Source organism: Channa argus, chromosome 15 (assembly GCF_033026475.1).
Source record: "Channa argus isolate prfri chromosome 15, Channa argus male v1.0, whole genome shotgun sequence".
Taxonomy (NCBI): domain Eukaryota; kingdom Metazoa; phylum Chordata; class Actinopteri; order Anabantiformes; family Channidae; genus Channa; species Channa argus.
The window spans coordinates 6148034-6161676 of NC_090211.1; the positions used below are offsets into that span (position 1 = coordinate 6148034).

Genomic DNA, 13643 nt, shown 5'->3' on the forward strand with positions numbered 1-13643 from the left:
TTCTATTTATAGCTAACAATTACATTTCCAGCTCAGTAACTTTATAATATAGCATTAAAAATCTTAATAGTGAATTTATGAGGTGATCAGCAGAAACATAATTAGCAATTATTTATTAACACTCCATAATAATGATACAATTAAAAGGTTTCTTTTTTGCATAGAATACTAACGTACTGAGAATATTTACTTAGTACTTTTGAGTCACGATTACAGTACAAAACGATTGCTTGTACAGGAGTATTATTACTTAAATAAATGATACAGTTTCCTCCACCACTTGCTGGCAGTAGCCTACCAAATTCACACATAGGCTGTTGGGCAAGTTCATTCTCAGTTACATAACAAGAAGCTCTAACAATGTGGCCTTAATAAACTACCACGTTGACTGGCAAACAGAAGTTAGCTCCGCCCTCCGCTACCTGGGAGACACCTGAGCACCTGCCGTACCTGTCTGCACAGGTAGCGCGGTGTTGGCGAGAAGCGGCTCGGTGAATCAGGAGCGACTGTGGGCGAACTTTTCTCTACGATGGCGGAGTCTCAGCTGGTGTGTATGGACGATGAGCACGTCAACGAGAAGATCCCGGAGTCCAGGCCGGAGTTTTACTACAGCGAGGAGCAGCGGGCGGCTCTGGAACATCTGCTGAGGAACGGAGATGGTGCCTTCAAGATGCGACTCAAAGAGGACAACATCAAGGACTTTCTCTCCGCCAGGGAGGTGAAATCCATCCGGAAAACCTTTCACGAATACGACACGGACAGCGACTCTGACTCTGGACAGCATGAAAAGTCTAAGGAGGCTTCCAGTGCCGATTCCGGGGTCCACTCCACCTACTGGCCCCAGATGTCCGACACTGAAGTCCCCTCTCTGGACATCGGCTGGCCAGGCAGCAGCGGCCTCTACAAGGGGGTGACCCGGGTGTCCGTGTACACCCATCCTCCCAAAGAGCCCGGTCCGCATATCAAGGAGGTGGTGAGGAGACTCATACAGGAGTCCCACAAGGTAAACTCAAGTTTATTCTAAGTGTTCATTTAAGAGATCAAACCCATTCATTATGAACCTTTGTCGAAGAGAATAAGATTCGGGACGACAACACATTTTAAAATCACTGATTTAATGCTAGTAATAAAAAAAAAAACAACAACCTCAGTTCTAACCAACACTGAGTAAGAGGTTTTTTTAAAAATTTCACCAAATTATAAAAATGGCTGAAACTTTTTGCACTTTATCTAGTTTGCTTTGAATCAAGGGGGGCAACACAATGTACGTGAACAAAATGTACAATTGTGCATCTTCTGCTTTATTCACTTACTACTAGCGACAAAACATGTTCCCAGTGGCTCCAGCTGTCTCTCGGAGAGAATAATAACGCCTGACCTACTTTAGCCTCACATCAATAATGGTTCTGAAAAATTCAAAATGATTGGCTACAGGTGATCACATGACTGTCTGAGCGTTACCTGTCTGAATAAAAGAGACAAAGACCCCCAGGCTGAGAGCCATTACTTTCTCTTTACATGTTTCCTTGGTCCATCACAGCCTGTGAGTAATCGTAATTAATGTACTGAGGATTGAAGGCTTTAATTCAATCTGAAAAAACTGCCTAAACATGCATCTTAGAAATTATATTTATTTCCAAACCATAAACAGGCCATACCAAAGTGTGGCTGTTGTTGAGGTAGGCAACAGAAAATGAATATACAACAATTTGGATAAGATATTAATCATCTGTATATTTTTTTTAAAAAAGAAACATCCACAACATTTACTGGTTTCAGTTTAGCCAGTTAGTTGGAACCCAAATAATTTTTATCTTTTATGATTGAAACTATGCAAATTTTGAACTGGGTTGTGAAATGGTGACTTCTAGCTGACGACATGTTGAGTAAAAATGAAGGATCATTACGTTTTATTTGACATCTGTGAAGGGGTTTGACTCATTACTGTGAAACACACATACTGTAATGCAGATTTAAACAGAGATAACTGCAAATCCCCCTGAACCATGGTCTGCTTCATGGTGCTTTTGTCGAGCCTCAGACAGGCTGCAACAAGATCAGTTATGCCCAATTATCGCTACAACATATGTGGAACTGAAAATAAAAGTGACAGTTAAGAGTTATTACCCCAAATTTCCATTATCACGGTTCAATGCATTGCAGACCTTGACAGAGTTTCTGATATTTAGCCACTTTCCTTCTCAATCAACAGCGGTGGGCTTGTCCCTTAAGGGGTCGCCACGGCGGAATGTGTTCTGCACCTTGATTTGGCGTGAGTTTTTATGACAGATGCCCTTTCTGCAGCAACCCTCCATTTTCTTGGGATCTTGGGACCTGCACCATGGTGGCCCACACCTGGTTACGAACCCACAGCCTTCTGCATCCCAACCCAATGCTCTACCACTGAGTCACCAGGCCCCCATCACTACTTTCACTTACAATGGTGATGGTCAAAAAAAAAAAAAGAACCCTGTTTGTGTAGCACAACAAAGTACATCCCTAAAAATGATAATGCAGTTGCATCCACTCTGCTCTAAAACTGTGTGTACTAAAAACAAATGTCAGTCATCACTTATTGTGTAGTTTACATTTGAAAACAGTAAAATCACTTTCAACTAAAGAAAATAAACAGTAGGCCCAGAACTCTCCTATGGAACTATAGCAGTCTACAGCACATCTATAAAACAATGTGCCTCATATATCACAATAGCATGTGCCTCATAATGTGCACATGCAGAATTTACCAAAGAAGGGTTAATCAAGCTTACAGCATCAGCAATAAAATTACATCAATGGGAGAGTCATACACAGGTTTTGACAAGCTGAGTCATATGTGCGCTCACATATGGGCTGTGCAGCTTGAAATGTCAGCTGCACTTGCGGCAGAAAGATAAAAGCTCACAACTTCACATCCATTGGGCCTGCTCAGGGTTTGGTAACTTTACAAGCCCCCTGTTTATTACTGCCCCCCCCCCCACCCCACCCCACACACGGTCACCAGCTCTCACTGGACTGGCTTAAGTCATGTTGTGAAAGCTGTGTTTGCACTTCACACACTGAACCAGCAGTCCAGACACACTCTTTTAGCTTCTCACATGTGCAAAAATGCACCCCTATAGGTGAAATAAATAATCCACTCCTGAAGCCTGCCAAGTACTTGATAATTCTGTATTTCAATACCTAGAAGTTCAAAAAAGCGCGCACACACACACGTCCTGGAAGTGAGAAATGCATCTATAGGTCATTATCTCAAATGAGGAGCCCAGATATAAGATGATGATTAGCAGCTGAAGGGTTTTTCTTATGAACAGGTGGATCTGAGTCACCTGAAATGTCATTAGTTTTACAGGTATTTCATGAGGCTTTGCATCAAGTAAATTACCCCTGATAATGACACTAAATAAAAAGGTAATGGAAACATCTCTGTCCAGTACTTACTGTAGATAAGAAGCTCAAAACCACTCTGGTATCTGTACATTTTATAATATATAATCTATACAAAGCTGCAGCTGACTAAATTAGCTCAGGGAAATCAGCAAAGGATGCCACTGTCCTATTCTGGCCTATATGGAGATGTGTATGTATTTGTGTTTTATTTTAATATAAAAACATGGTCATATTTTAATATCAACTGAAAATGAAAACATTTGTTTTTACCCTAAAGTTTTGTTTATTTTAAACAAATAAGAAATAGTGTTCAGATTTGTAAGACATGCTTATTGTTATTGGACAGACTCTGCTTCTCAAAGGTGCATGAATAAAAAGAAATTGGTGTGTTTCTCAAAAGGTAGGGCTAAGGGATCATAGTTTTTATAATTTGTCTTGAGGGAAGGGTGGACATTAATGTGTATGTGTGTACACATCAAATTTAATGGCAGTCCATCTAATAGTTAAGCAGACGCATGACTGAAATTAAGTGTCAAGGTCGTGGATGCGTTAAAGGAAAATTTGGGATTAACAAAGTCAGTAAAATTAATTTTGTGGGCACCATGAAGATCTGTACAAAATGAAATGGACAGATATAACAGATATAATAGTTGTTGAGATCTTTCAGTCCACTATAAACCAATTCCGACAAGTTTTAAAATGGGATATTCCTTCTCTGCACAGAGAGTTTTATCAGTTATTAATTTACAAATACTTCGGATAAGAATTTGCACAGATAGACCTCTTTTAGATAGCAGGATTTGCTTTCTGTGATTGATGTCATTTCTAATTGTACCACCTTGCCAGGAAAACTTGTTTGTAGCCTGTTGGATCAGGCTCAAACATGCTGACAGGAGCCGCAATAAGGAAATGGAAAAAGCCTCACATGGTTACACTGAACTTAAGCATATAAAAACGGAGTGTGACTGTTAGTCATCATGCTCGCTCATGTAAAAGATGGACTGAAAATAAGCATATTCCAACACTGTCTTTATTTACAGTATGTTATGTTGTGACAGGGTGATTTCCTCCTTAGCTCAGGTCCTGTATTGTTAGGAAATTCCTGAACACAGACAATTTAAACAATTAGCAGTGCATCTTAATCATAACCGTTGCTGGAGTACATTCAAACATATTTTTATTATTTAATCACCTGGAAAAACAGGTTGAGCATGCTATAAGTGTCATCTGCTTATGCCTCTGTAATTGGTGTGCATACATTGGGCTTCTCAACAGCAATAACAGCGGGAGGGAGGGGTGTCCCCTTTTTTTTTAATCATTATTGCTAATTTTGTAAAAGAAAAATTAACAATAATGATAAAATGCCCAGAAACTCTGAGAAGTGATATGAGTAATGTGCAAACAGCTTAGTAATCTTGTGTGAAAATCCCTTTACAGAACATCTAAATTTTTCAAAATGTCCCTCTAGTCCTCACTGTCTTTAACCTTTGTGTCGCTTTATTTGCTTTTAATATACACCGTTTGTTCTTTCTCAAATCTGAAATGTTTCACTGTGTTTTTATTTTGTACTGCCTTCAAGCTGCCACCACTGAAGTTGTGTGTCATGTTTTTGCATCTGTAATATCCCCGTGTGTTTCCAAGGTGGTGGCCATAGTCATGGATCTTCTGACAGACCTGCAGATCCTCCAGGACCTGCTGGATGCCTCGTCACGGCGCGGAGTTGCTGTTTACGCTGTGCTAGAGGCCAGGGGAGTCGCCCATTTCCTGGATATGTGCACTCGGCTTCAGATTAATGCAGTGCATCTGCGGGTGAGGAGTGCACTCTGCAAACAGAGGAAAGCATTATATGAGTGCTGTTGGAGGTTCACTAATGCAATACACAAACAGCAAGTATACATGGAAAGTTTGAATCCATCAAGTGGGCAGCTGTAAATTTTACGACGCAATTTATAAATGGGGTCAAAACAGTCTATGTTTGGGTCTGGGGTCTTCTTAACGAATTAGAGTTCAAAGTTAGAACGGGCAGTTTTTCACTATGACTTTTACACAATCTGGCCGCCCGAAAGTTATAACTAATCTGGAGCATTAGAAAATTATGTATTAAACATCCATTACTTAAAGCATAATAACCATAATCCAAAGGGTTAATCTGTCCAAATTACAAAAATTATGCACAGTACTTTCCCAGATACCCCTCGGGGTATCACGTGGATAGTTTTTTAACTTTGTTTGCCAAGCTTTGCAGATGTCTTCTGCTGATATATTTGCCTTCAGCAGAATACAATGGATTTGACAGCAATTTTATGTTCTCTACTCCAAGCACTGAAAAACAGCATTTAAAAACACTCAACACCACCCTTTTCCTTCCAGGAAAGGTGTGTGTGTGTTTGAGTTTTTCAAGTTTAATTTCTGATGTCAAAACTTTCAACTATAATATATAATAATATATAATATAATACATATATAGGGTCATGCTATTTTAAGGGCAGGTTTTGTTTGACATACGTAGTGTGAAATATCGTGAAGTGATTCAAATAATATAATATTATCAAAGTAAAAAAAACAGGTCATCTGGGTCATTTTTAACATTTAATACTGTTGTATGAGCTGCAAAACCTGAGAAATGACAAAATGCGGATGTAGATTAGGAGAACAGCAGTTCACTGAGCCTGACTGTCATTCTATCTCCTCTGGGACACAATGCCCAGCCTTATCTGCTTCACGCAGAGTTTGTAGCTCCAGTTTAGTTCGGCTGGAGGACTGGAGTACCTGGCTGTAGTGGTGTCAACTGATAAGGCAGTGAAAGGCCTTTTTCACAGCACCGAGCTCTGTTACTCTACAAATGAACATTCATAGATTCCCTAGAACTGATCCAAAGAGTGTAACTTGATACTTTGCCTCCACACTGGAGTTGACTGCCGGTGGAATATGTCTGCTCAAAACTGACATCCTCAATTCTTTCTTTCTGTTTCTTTTCCTCCCTTTAAGTAAGCATGTGTGGCTCAACAGTTTAGGTTTTACCCTTTTTTTTCTTTAGAAAGTTGACTTTATGTAGTAAGGTGTGACAGCACAGTTTGACTTGGCATCGCCTTAAATCAACCAGATGTACATGAAACGGCAGGGGAAAGTTCGACAGCTGCCGCCGAGTGAGTTGACTTAAGCTTAGCTGTGTATTGCCATTGCCCGGGTGAAATGTGTAATCAAGCGGGTGTTTCTTTACAGAATCTCCGTGTGCGCATGGTAAGAGGTGCAGGGCTGGCCCTGTCCTTTGGAAAATTGCCCGGTTCCTTATCCTCCAAATACATGCTGGTGGATGGAGAGAAAGTCATGTTTGGGTCTTACAGGTGAGCTGAGAAAAAAGATACATAGTACACATTTAATGGTATGTATATCATGTTTTGTCAGCCTTTTTCCAGCTGTATATATACGGTTTCTAATAAGATGATAAGATAAGCATAATTTTTAATTGTTTTTACTTTTATAGATTTTATGATTTTTATCAGCTCATTGTGACATAGGAACTTCTATCTGGCATCTGTCTCTGTGTCTTCAACAGCAAAGCTGAAGAGTAAAATGTGTGCAAACGTCTAAACTTATATGCATATGAATAAATCTTACTAAGGTGATCTCATCAAATTGAAACTTGATCAAGGTGAAGTTTATCTAGTTAAATATTACAAAAGTTTACTTTCTCAAACTGATAACTAATTTCTATGAAAGCAGCATGAAACAACACAGTAGAACAACACACTAATAACTTTGCAAAGATTTTCGGAATCAAATGAAACTTGTTGAAACCGACTGGAATGCTTTTTACAGCACACACTCCCAACTTATCTACTGTTGCAAATAAATGTATTGTTGTAGACCAACATGTCCTTCATTATGATTACTGAATGAGGCAGACGTGTAAAACCTGTGTGAGATTATTATGTGGAGGCCACCTACATTTTTTAACACTGTTAACATAAGTGAGGTGGTTGGGATTTACATACTTTTTTACATAACAGCGTAGGATAAAAATATGTAAAAATGGCAAATACTAGATAACTTATAACTTGGCACAGAATTGCTTACACAGTAGTTACAGTCTCGGCTTTTTCTGGTTGTAACATGGAATTGATGCTGTTCTTAGTATGTTTGTCGTGTTTGTGTCCTCCATGACAAATCAAAGTAGCTTTTGCATGTTTATAGGCTGTTTAACATTCAAGAAACACCATGACACTATAACAGTTGACAATATGTAGAGTCAATGTGTGTTTTCAAATGTCAAATGCCAAGCACTTCAAAAAAGGAAAATTTGTGGGCTCCCGTTATGTAAATGGTACAATGGTACAACAGTGTTTGTCAAGATAAGCAGCTGGTTGCAAAAATTTGGGAGTAGACACAATGATATGATGCACTTTTTTTTCACACTATATTCTCCACCACAGAAAACCATAAAACAAGTTTTGAAATCTTTTCGAGATTGTTGACAAATTTCTAATTTCCATTTGTTGATGTTCCTATGACTAAACAGGTTGTTAATTTTCTTATTTTTTTTTTTTTTTTGCTGTATTTGAACAACAAGGTGAAGCTAAGTTTATATCATTTTAACCCTAAAATCCATTATTTATTTGTGTCCGTATTCTTGAAACTAATTAATTCCTTGATGTGCTCTCTGACAACATATGAAGCCTAATGTTATTACAACATTTTTATAGCACGTTTGATTGGCTAAACAGTCTTTGATCACAGATACAGTCTTTAAGCTTAGCCATTGTAACGGCATAGACTATATTTTTTGCCAACTTGTTTTTGCTGGTTTAGTTGAAGTAAAAGAAATACTCGCTTGAAATGGTCATAGTTGTTGACTTGTAAGTGCCTTGCTGTCCAGCGCTGATCACAGCCTGGACATAGCCATAGAATTCTTTTCTATTATTCATGTGTTCAAGGGACTCGAATGGAGGAGGTTGCTGCTGCACATGCTCTGTGCACAAAAACGCAGAAGCCTGACAACTATCTCGGTAATTGGCCGGCTGGAATCTGGAAGATTTTTTTTTTTTTTCCCTTCCCATGCGCCACTGTATAACTTTCATAGGAAGGAATAGGTGCTATGTTTTGATCCAGTTTCCAGCTCTGATTATACACCAATGATTGTCCGTTTTGCAAAATGACAGAAAATGTACTACATGCAGTTTATGCTTCGTATAGGTGCAGTTGTTGAACAGCCTACAAGCACTTTCACTGGATCATGCGGACTCCTTTGGAATACATATATATATATATACATACATATATATCGTGTCATGATAACCCCAAACATTAACATAATGTTACACTGTTGTAATCATTGGTTTTGCCCAGCTCTTTTCTTCAGTGAAGTTTTCTACTCAAACATTAACACAGGAGCATTAGTGATAGAAAATGATCACAGTGATCTATTATATAAACCAAAATCAAAAGTGGGTACTGCTTGTGTAACGGTTATACAAAGGCAATACGTGCGAATACATAGTATTTTAACTATAGCGAGTTTGAAAATTAAACACAGGCTCACCATTCAAGCTGGTACTCACACATATGTTGTTTGCTAATCTGATATGTCTGAAGTTATAAGTACTGTGCATTATTAAGCTCTTACAGTGTATATCTGCTCACATCTACATTTTACTATGTTATAGCCCATTAAATGCCATTATATTCATGTGTACTACTGCTAAATAAGGGGGCTTATAGTAAAGCATTGACTTTCGCTTAAACTTGAAAAATATCTGATCCAGACTGCTTTTAAAAACAAGCCGATCTCACTGTGGATACAACACACAATAAAAAGACTTAAGTTCCTGTATACAACAGTCTGGGTCTGATTACATTTGACATATATTTTCTGTTTTGCCTGTAAGTGACAAATATTAGCCAGCTCAAGCCACTGGCAAACCACATCAGTGATCCGTTCACCTTATAAACACATTAGTGTGACACGTATATCAATCGTGGAATGACTGATGCGTGCCAAGTGAAATGAGCACAGTCATGTTTTGACTCGTGTAAGCCCTTATTATGACTGTGTGTACAAGAAAAGGTTTAGATTTCATTGGGTTTAAAGCTACAGTATATGACTACTTACAGGTTTTTTAAATCGAGCTATACTAAATAACTTATTATTGCGAGGTGCTGTCAACACCTGAAAGACTCACAGAACCCTTCTCTAGGTTTCTGAGCGAGGCTCACTCTCCTAACCAGTCAGAGAAGTGTCTGTGAGACACCAAAGGAATTGGATGCAGCATTAGTATTGAACGCCCTGGGTGGATGCCACAGCTTATATTACAGTATACATATTGCATACTATTGTTTTTGGATAAAGTGGTTTGTACAGATACACATGGGCCTCTGCATACAAAGGTTAAATTTGCTTCAAAAATAAGCAACAGTTCACAGTCAGCATGTTCCCTTCTTTCCAGTCTTATGTCAAACTAAACCACTACCACTTGGCAAATTAATGGATTAGGAGTAATTTTTTTGAACACTTTTACTTCACAGTTTGGTCTATTTTTCTCTTGTTCTCCAGTTTCACCTGGAGTTCATCTCGAATGGACAGGAACACGATTACAGTGATGTCAGGACAAATCGTGGACTTCTTCGACAATGACTTCAGGGAGCTATATGCTGTGTCTGAACAGGTGGACCTCTACAGGGAGTTCAACATCACCAGACCACCTATTGCTACACCCATGAGGAAGCCAAAGGTGGAGCAAATTCAGCCTATGCCTGTCTCTACGTCTCGCTTTCAAATGTCGGTCGGGGAATCCAGAGAGATTAACCTGAAGGTGCCAGCACATAAATATCACAATCCCAAATACTCTCTGGTTTTTGGGAATAGCATGGGCCTCACACGTTCCCTACAGGACCTTTCAGCTCCAAGCAACTCGCTTGTTGGTGAACTGAACCAGAGGAATGGCCTTCACAACAGCTTCCTTACTGCAAAAAGGAACAGCAAGGAAAAGTTAGACCGAGTCTCCCCACAGAGTCCCGGTTCACCTACAGAGGAGGGTGGTGACAATGGAAAAGGAGGCCCAAAGAAAAACCAGTCGCCCACGTCAAAGAAACAACGTAGCTCCTTCCGGCACTTCTTGAGAGGCAGAGGAGCCAATCAGAGCACAGAGACTATTGAGGAAAGCATTGTCACACCTCAGAGCATTTCCCCCCCCTGTAAAGTGTCAGAGGCCAATGGTGCGGCAATGAATGAGCTGGAGGACTCATTTGACATCATCGAAAAACCACTGCCACTAAAACCCAAAACCAGGAAGCCCTCAAAGCACATACAGAGGAGTATGTCTCTGCAGACCATCAACACAGGAGATGAAGACGGTACGAGTTTAAATATCAATGTGGTGTTATTTCATTGTTGCCTGTTTATCCCATCATGGTCCAGATCAGCGTATGATCATGTTCATTATCAATCAGTCCACTTATTTGGTGGATGAAGTAAGTAATTATTACATTCAAAAATGACTTCTTCCCCAACATGCCAGAATTTAAAAATAATCTGGACAACGTCCTTGGCATGTGGGATGACCTACCCACTATACAGTATTTCACTAAACTATGTTACTGTATTTTGGAGTCTTACTGAAGCCAGGTGTAAACATCTGGAAATGTATTTTGGTCCAAGTGTAACTATTTAAAATGAAATTGTCAGGGCTGCAAAATACAACTCAGTTGGTGTTTGAAGGTGCTATGAGAAGACAGTACACTGGTGGTGACCTTAGCGGAGTAGCAGGTGTTAAAGGCCTAAAACAGCTAAAGGTGAGGGAGTGTTAGAACTAGTGGACAAAGCTCCTAAGGAATGATGATTTGTTTCTCTAACTGCTGGATGTGGAAATGTGTTTTCTGGCAAGTTGTCGAAACCTTTGACCTCAAGAAATGGTATTGGAAGTTTAAATGATCTCAAAGTGCTAAGGGGACATGAATTTATGTATGTAGCACATTTCATACACCAGGAAAGTAAGTGTGCTATAAAAGTAAAGCAAAAAGTGAATAAACTAACTACAAACTACAATTAATCAACAGTTTTTTACCTTGTTTAAAAGCTAAAATCTGTGATTACAGGACACGTGCCTAAATGTGATGTTTTTGTTTTTTCCAACAGGGTTCAAAAGCCGCCGGCGGCACCACAAGAAGAACTGCATCCAGTCATGAGATCAAACACAATAAGACAGTTTGTCATTGGGGCTGTAAATTGCATCTTGGCGATCTGAAAGTTAAACATTACGCAGCAGCTGAGTCACAGTATCACCTTACTTTACCAGGTAAGATTAGTATATGAGAGAAGAGAGCAGGCAGTGTCTCTGCCCTGTTACGCTGCTGCAGTCTGAGGCGAAAAGTCCTTTGTTGGGCCTTCTGGGAGTCACCAGTAAAGAGGTGTTGTAGTTTAACTAATCATGTGAGCACAAAGTCCCCAAAAAGTCTCCTAACGTTTAAGCCAAATTGCTAATGATGGGACACTTGATTGCCATCATTTTTGTTTCCATGTCTTTTGTATTAACTTATTCTCCTGTTAAAGTGTGTTTTTATATTTTACACTTGTATGCTTGAACGTAAATGCCACAGCTACTCTTGTGGATTGTGTCGCGCCTCTGGTTGCTATGGAGTCAAGAAAAGTGATTCGTTGTGCTGTTGTCCCTGAGCTTCGTCTTACAGAGGAGCCTTGGCAACAGAGTAAGGGTTCATCAGAGTGAGTTGTGCAGCCTGTGAATAATGTACGAGAGGCTGTTTGTCGATACAACCCTGCTTCATCAGAGCAGGTTGATTCTATGGCTGTATGAGGACTTTTATGTTTGCACTTTGGCATTTTGTTTTGATCCAGTTGAAACTGGCAGAGATGAAAATGTGAATTTTTGAAAGCCACTTAAGAAGTAGATAGATTTTTCTAGTGGAAAATACATTATACAATAAAATACTTTCAAACAGCTGTTAATGATTGTTTGTGTGATTGAAATGTTTAGGACAATTCAGTTGAACACCTTTTTGTGCTTTATGCTTTATGACATACTTGCAGAATTTCCACAGTGTCATGGATCCAACAGGGTTGGAAAAAGCGAATCTATCTGTCCACGATACAAAGGTATCTGCAGCTCTTAAAAAGTATTTAAAAGCAATGAATTAGGTTTCTAATAAAATACTTTTTTTAAGGTTTTTAAATGTCTTAAATTAGATTTTAAAAAGTCAAAAGTGCCCAAGTTTCTTTAATATAATTAATAATGTGATTCAAAATTATTGTTAGAAACTAATGAGAAGTAGTAAAGAAAATAGCAATTGTATTTGGTTTGGAGACTGTGATGGTGAAATGGGCATTCAATTACATTGTATGTGATAAAATTCACAACCCAAATAAAATGTAAAAACTCTAAAACACATCTCTGTTTTATCATTTGTTGTGTAACCATGTCGTTAAAAGCTGCGGTGGCAAGCAGATATATGCAAGTACTTCAGTGGTTTCGGTGCTCTGACTCACTTCCAGGTCTTTTTACTTGTTTTTAGAAATATTCTACAGTACATTAGCTTGATATGTTTTTTTTTTTTTTATTCTAAAGGCAGGTTAATTGAATGTGTCTTTTTAGCACTTGCTGTCCATGCGTTTCATTGAAGATAACGTACTGGTCTAGTATGTTTTTAGTCAAATCTTCATAACTGTCACATTGTTGTGTTCAACAATAAGATGACAGGTGAGGTGGCACCAGTGTGTCCATGTCATTATTCCTCACTATCTGTTTATTTAAAGACTAATAATTTTTCTAATGAAATGCCCTTAGTATCTGTTGACGTCTTCACCATAAAGTATTCTAAAAAAAAATTTATCAAAAGAGAAAGTAAGTTGTTTGAAATGAAAAGTAACAAGTTTTACTCGTGTGAGAAATCAGAATTTTTCACCACTGTACCAGAATTTAGGTTGTTTTTGACCAAAGACGAAGTGTTTGAAATATTTCATAGCAGAATATTTCATTCAGTGTATGTTCATACATTGTATTAACATGTAGCATGTTTGATTAGGAATTTAATTTAAACAAAACAAATATGGTATGTATCACTTTAATCCTCACCACATGGTTTTGCTATTATTATTATTATTATTATTATTATTATTATTCATTAAACAATTAGCCCTGCGATAGACTGGCGATCTGTCCAGGGTGGACCCTGCCTCTCGCCAGATGACAGCTGGGATAGGTTCTAGCCCCCCCCCGTGACCCACATAGGATAAGCGGTGACAGATA

The 13643-nt window shown here is 38.8% G+C and overlaps 1 protein-coding gene across 1 annotated transcript; it reads left to right on the top strand.

Moving 5' to 3' along the window:
• Positions 1-327: 327 nt before the first annotated feature.
• fam83fa (family with sequence similarity 83 member Fa) lies at positions 328-12769 on the top strand. The gene is made up of 5 exons (XM_067476906.1): positions 328-1003; positions 5029-5196; positions 6610-6731; positions 9938-10737; positions 11519-12769. Exons 1-5 carry the CDS (start codon positions 530-532, stop codon positions 11566-11568), a joined length of 1614 nt encoding a protein of 537 aa, XP_067333007.1. The 5' UTR covers positions 328-529; the 3' UTR covers positions 11569-12769.
• The last annotated feature ends 874 nt before the right edge of the window (positions 12770-13643 follow it).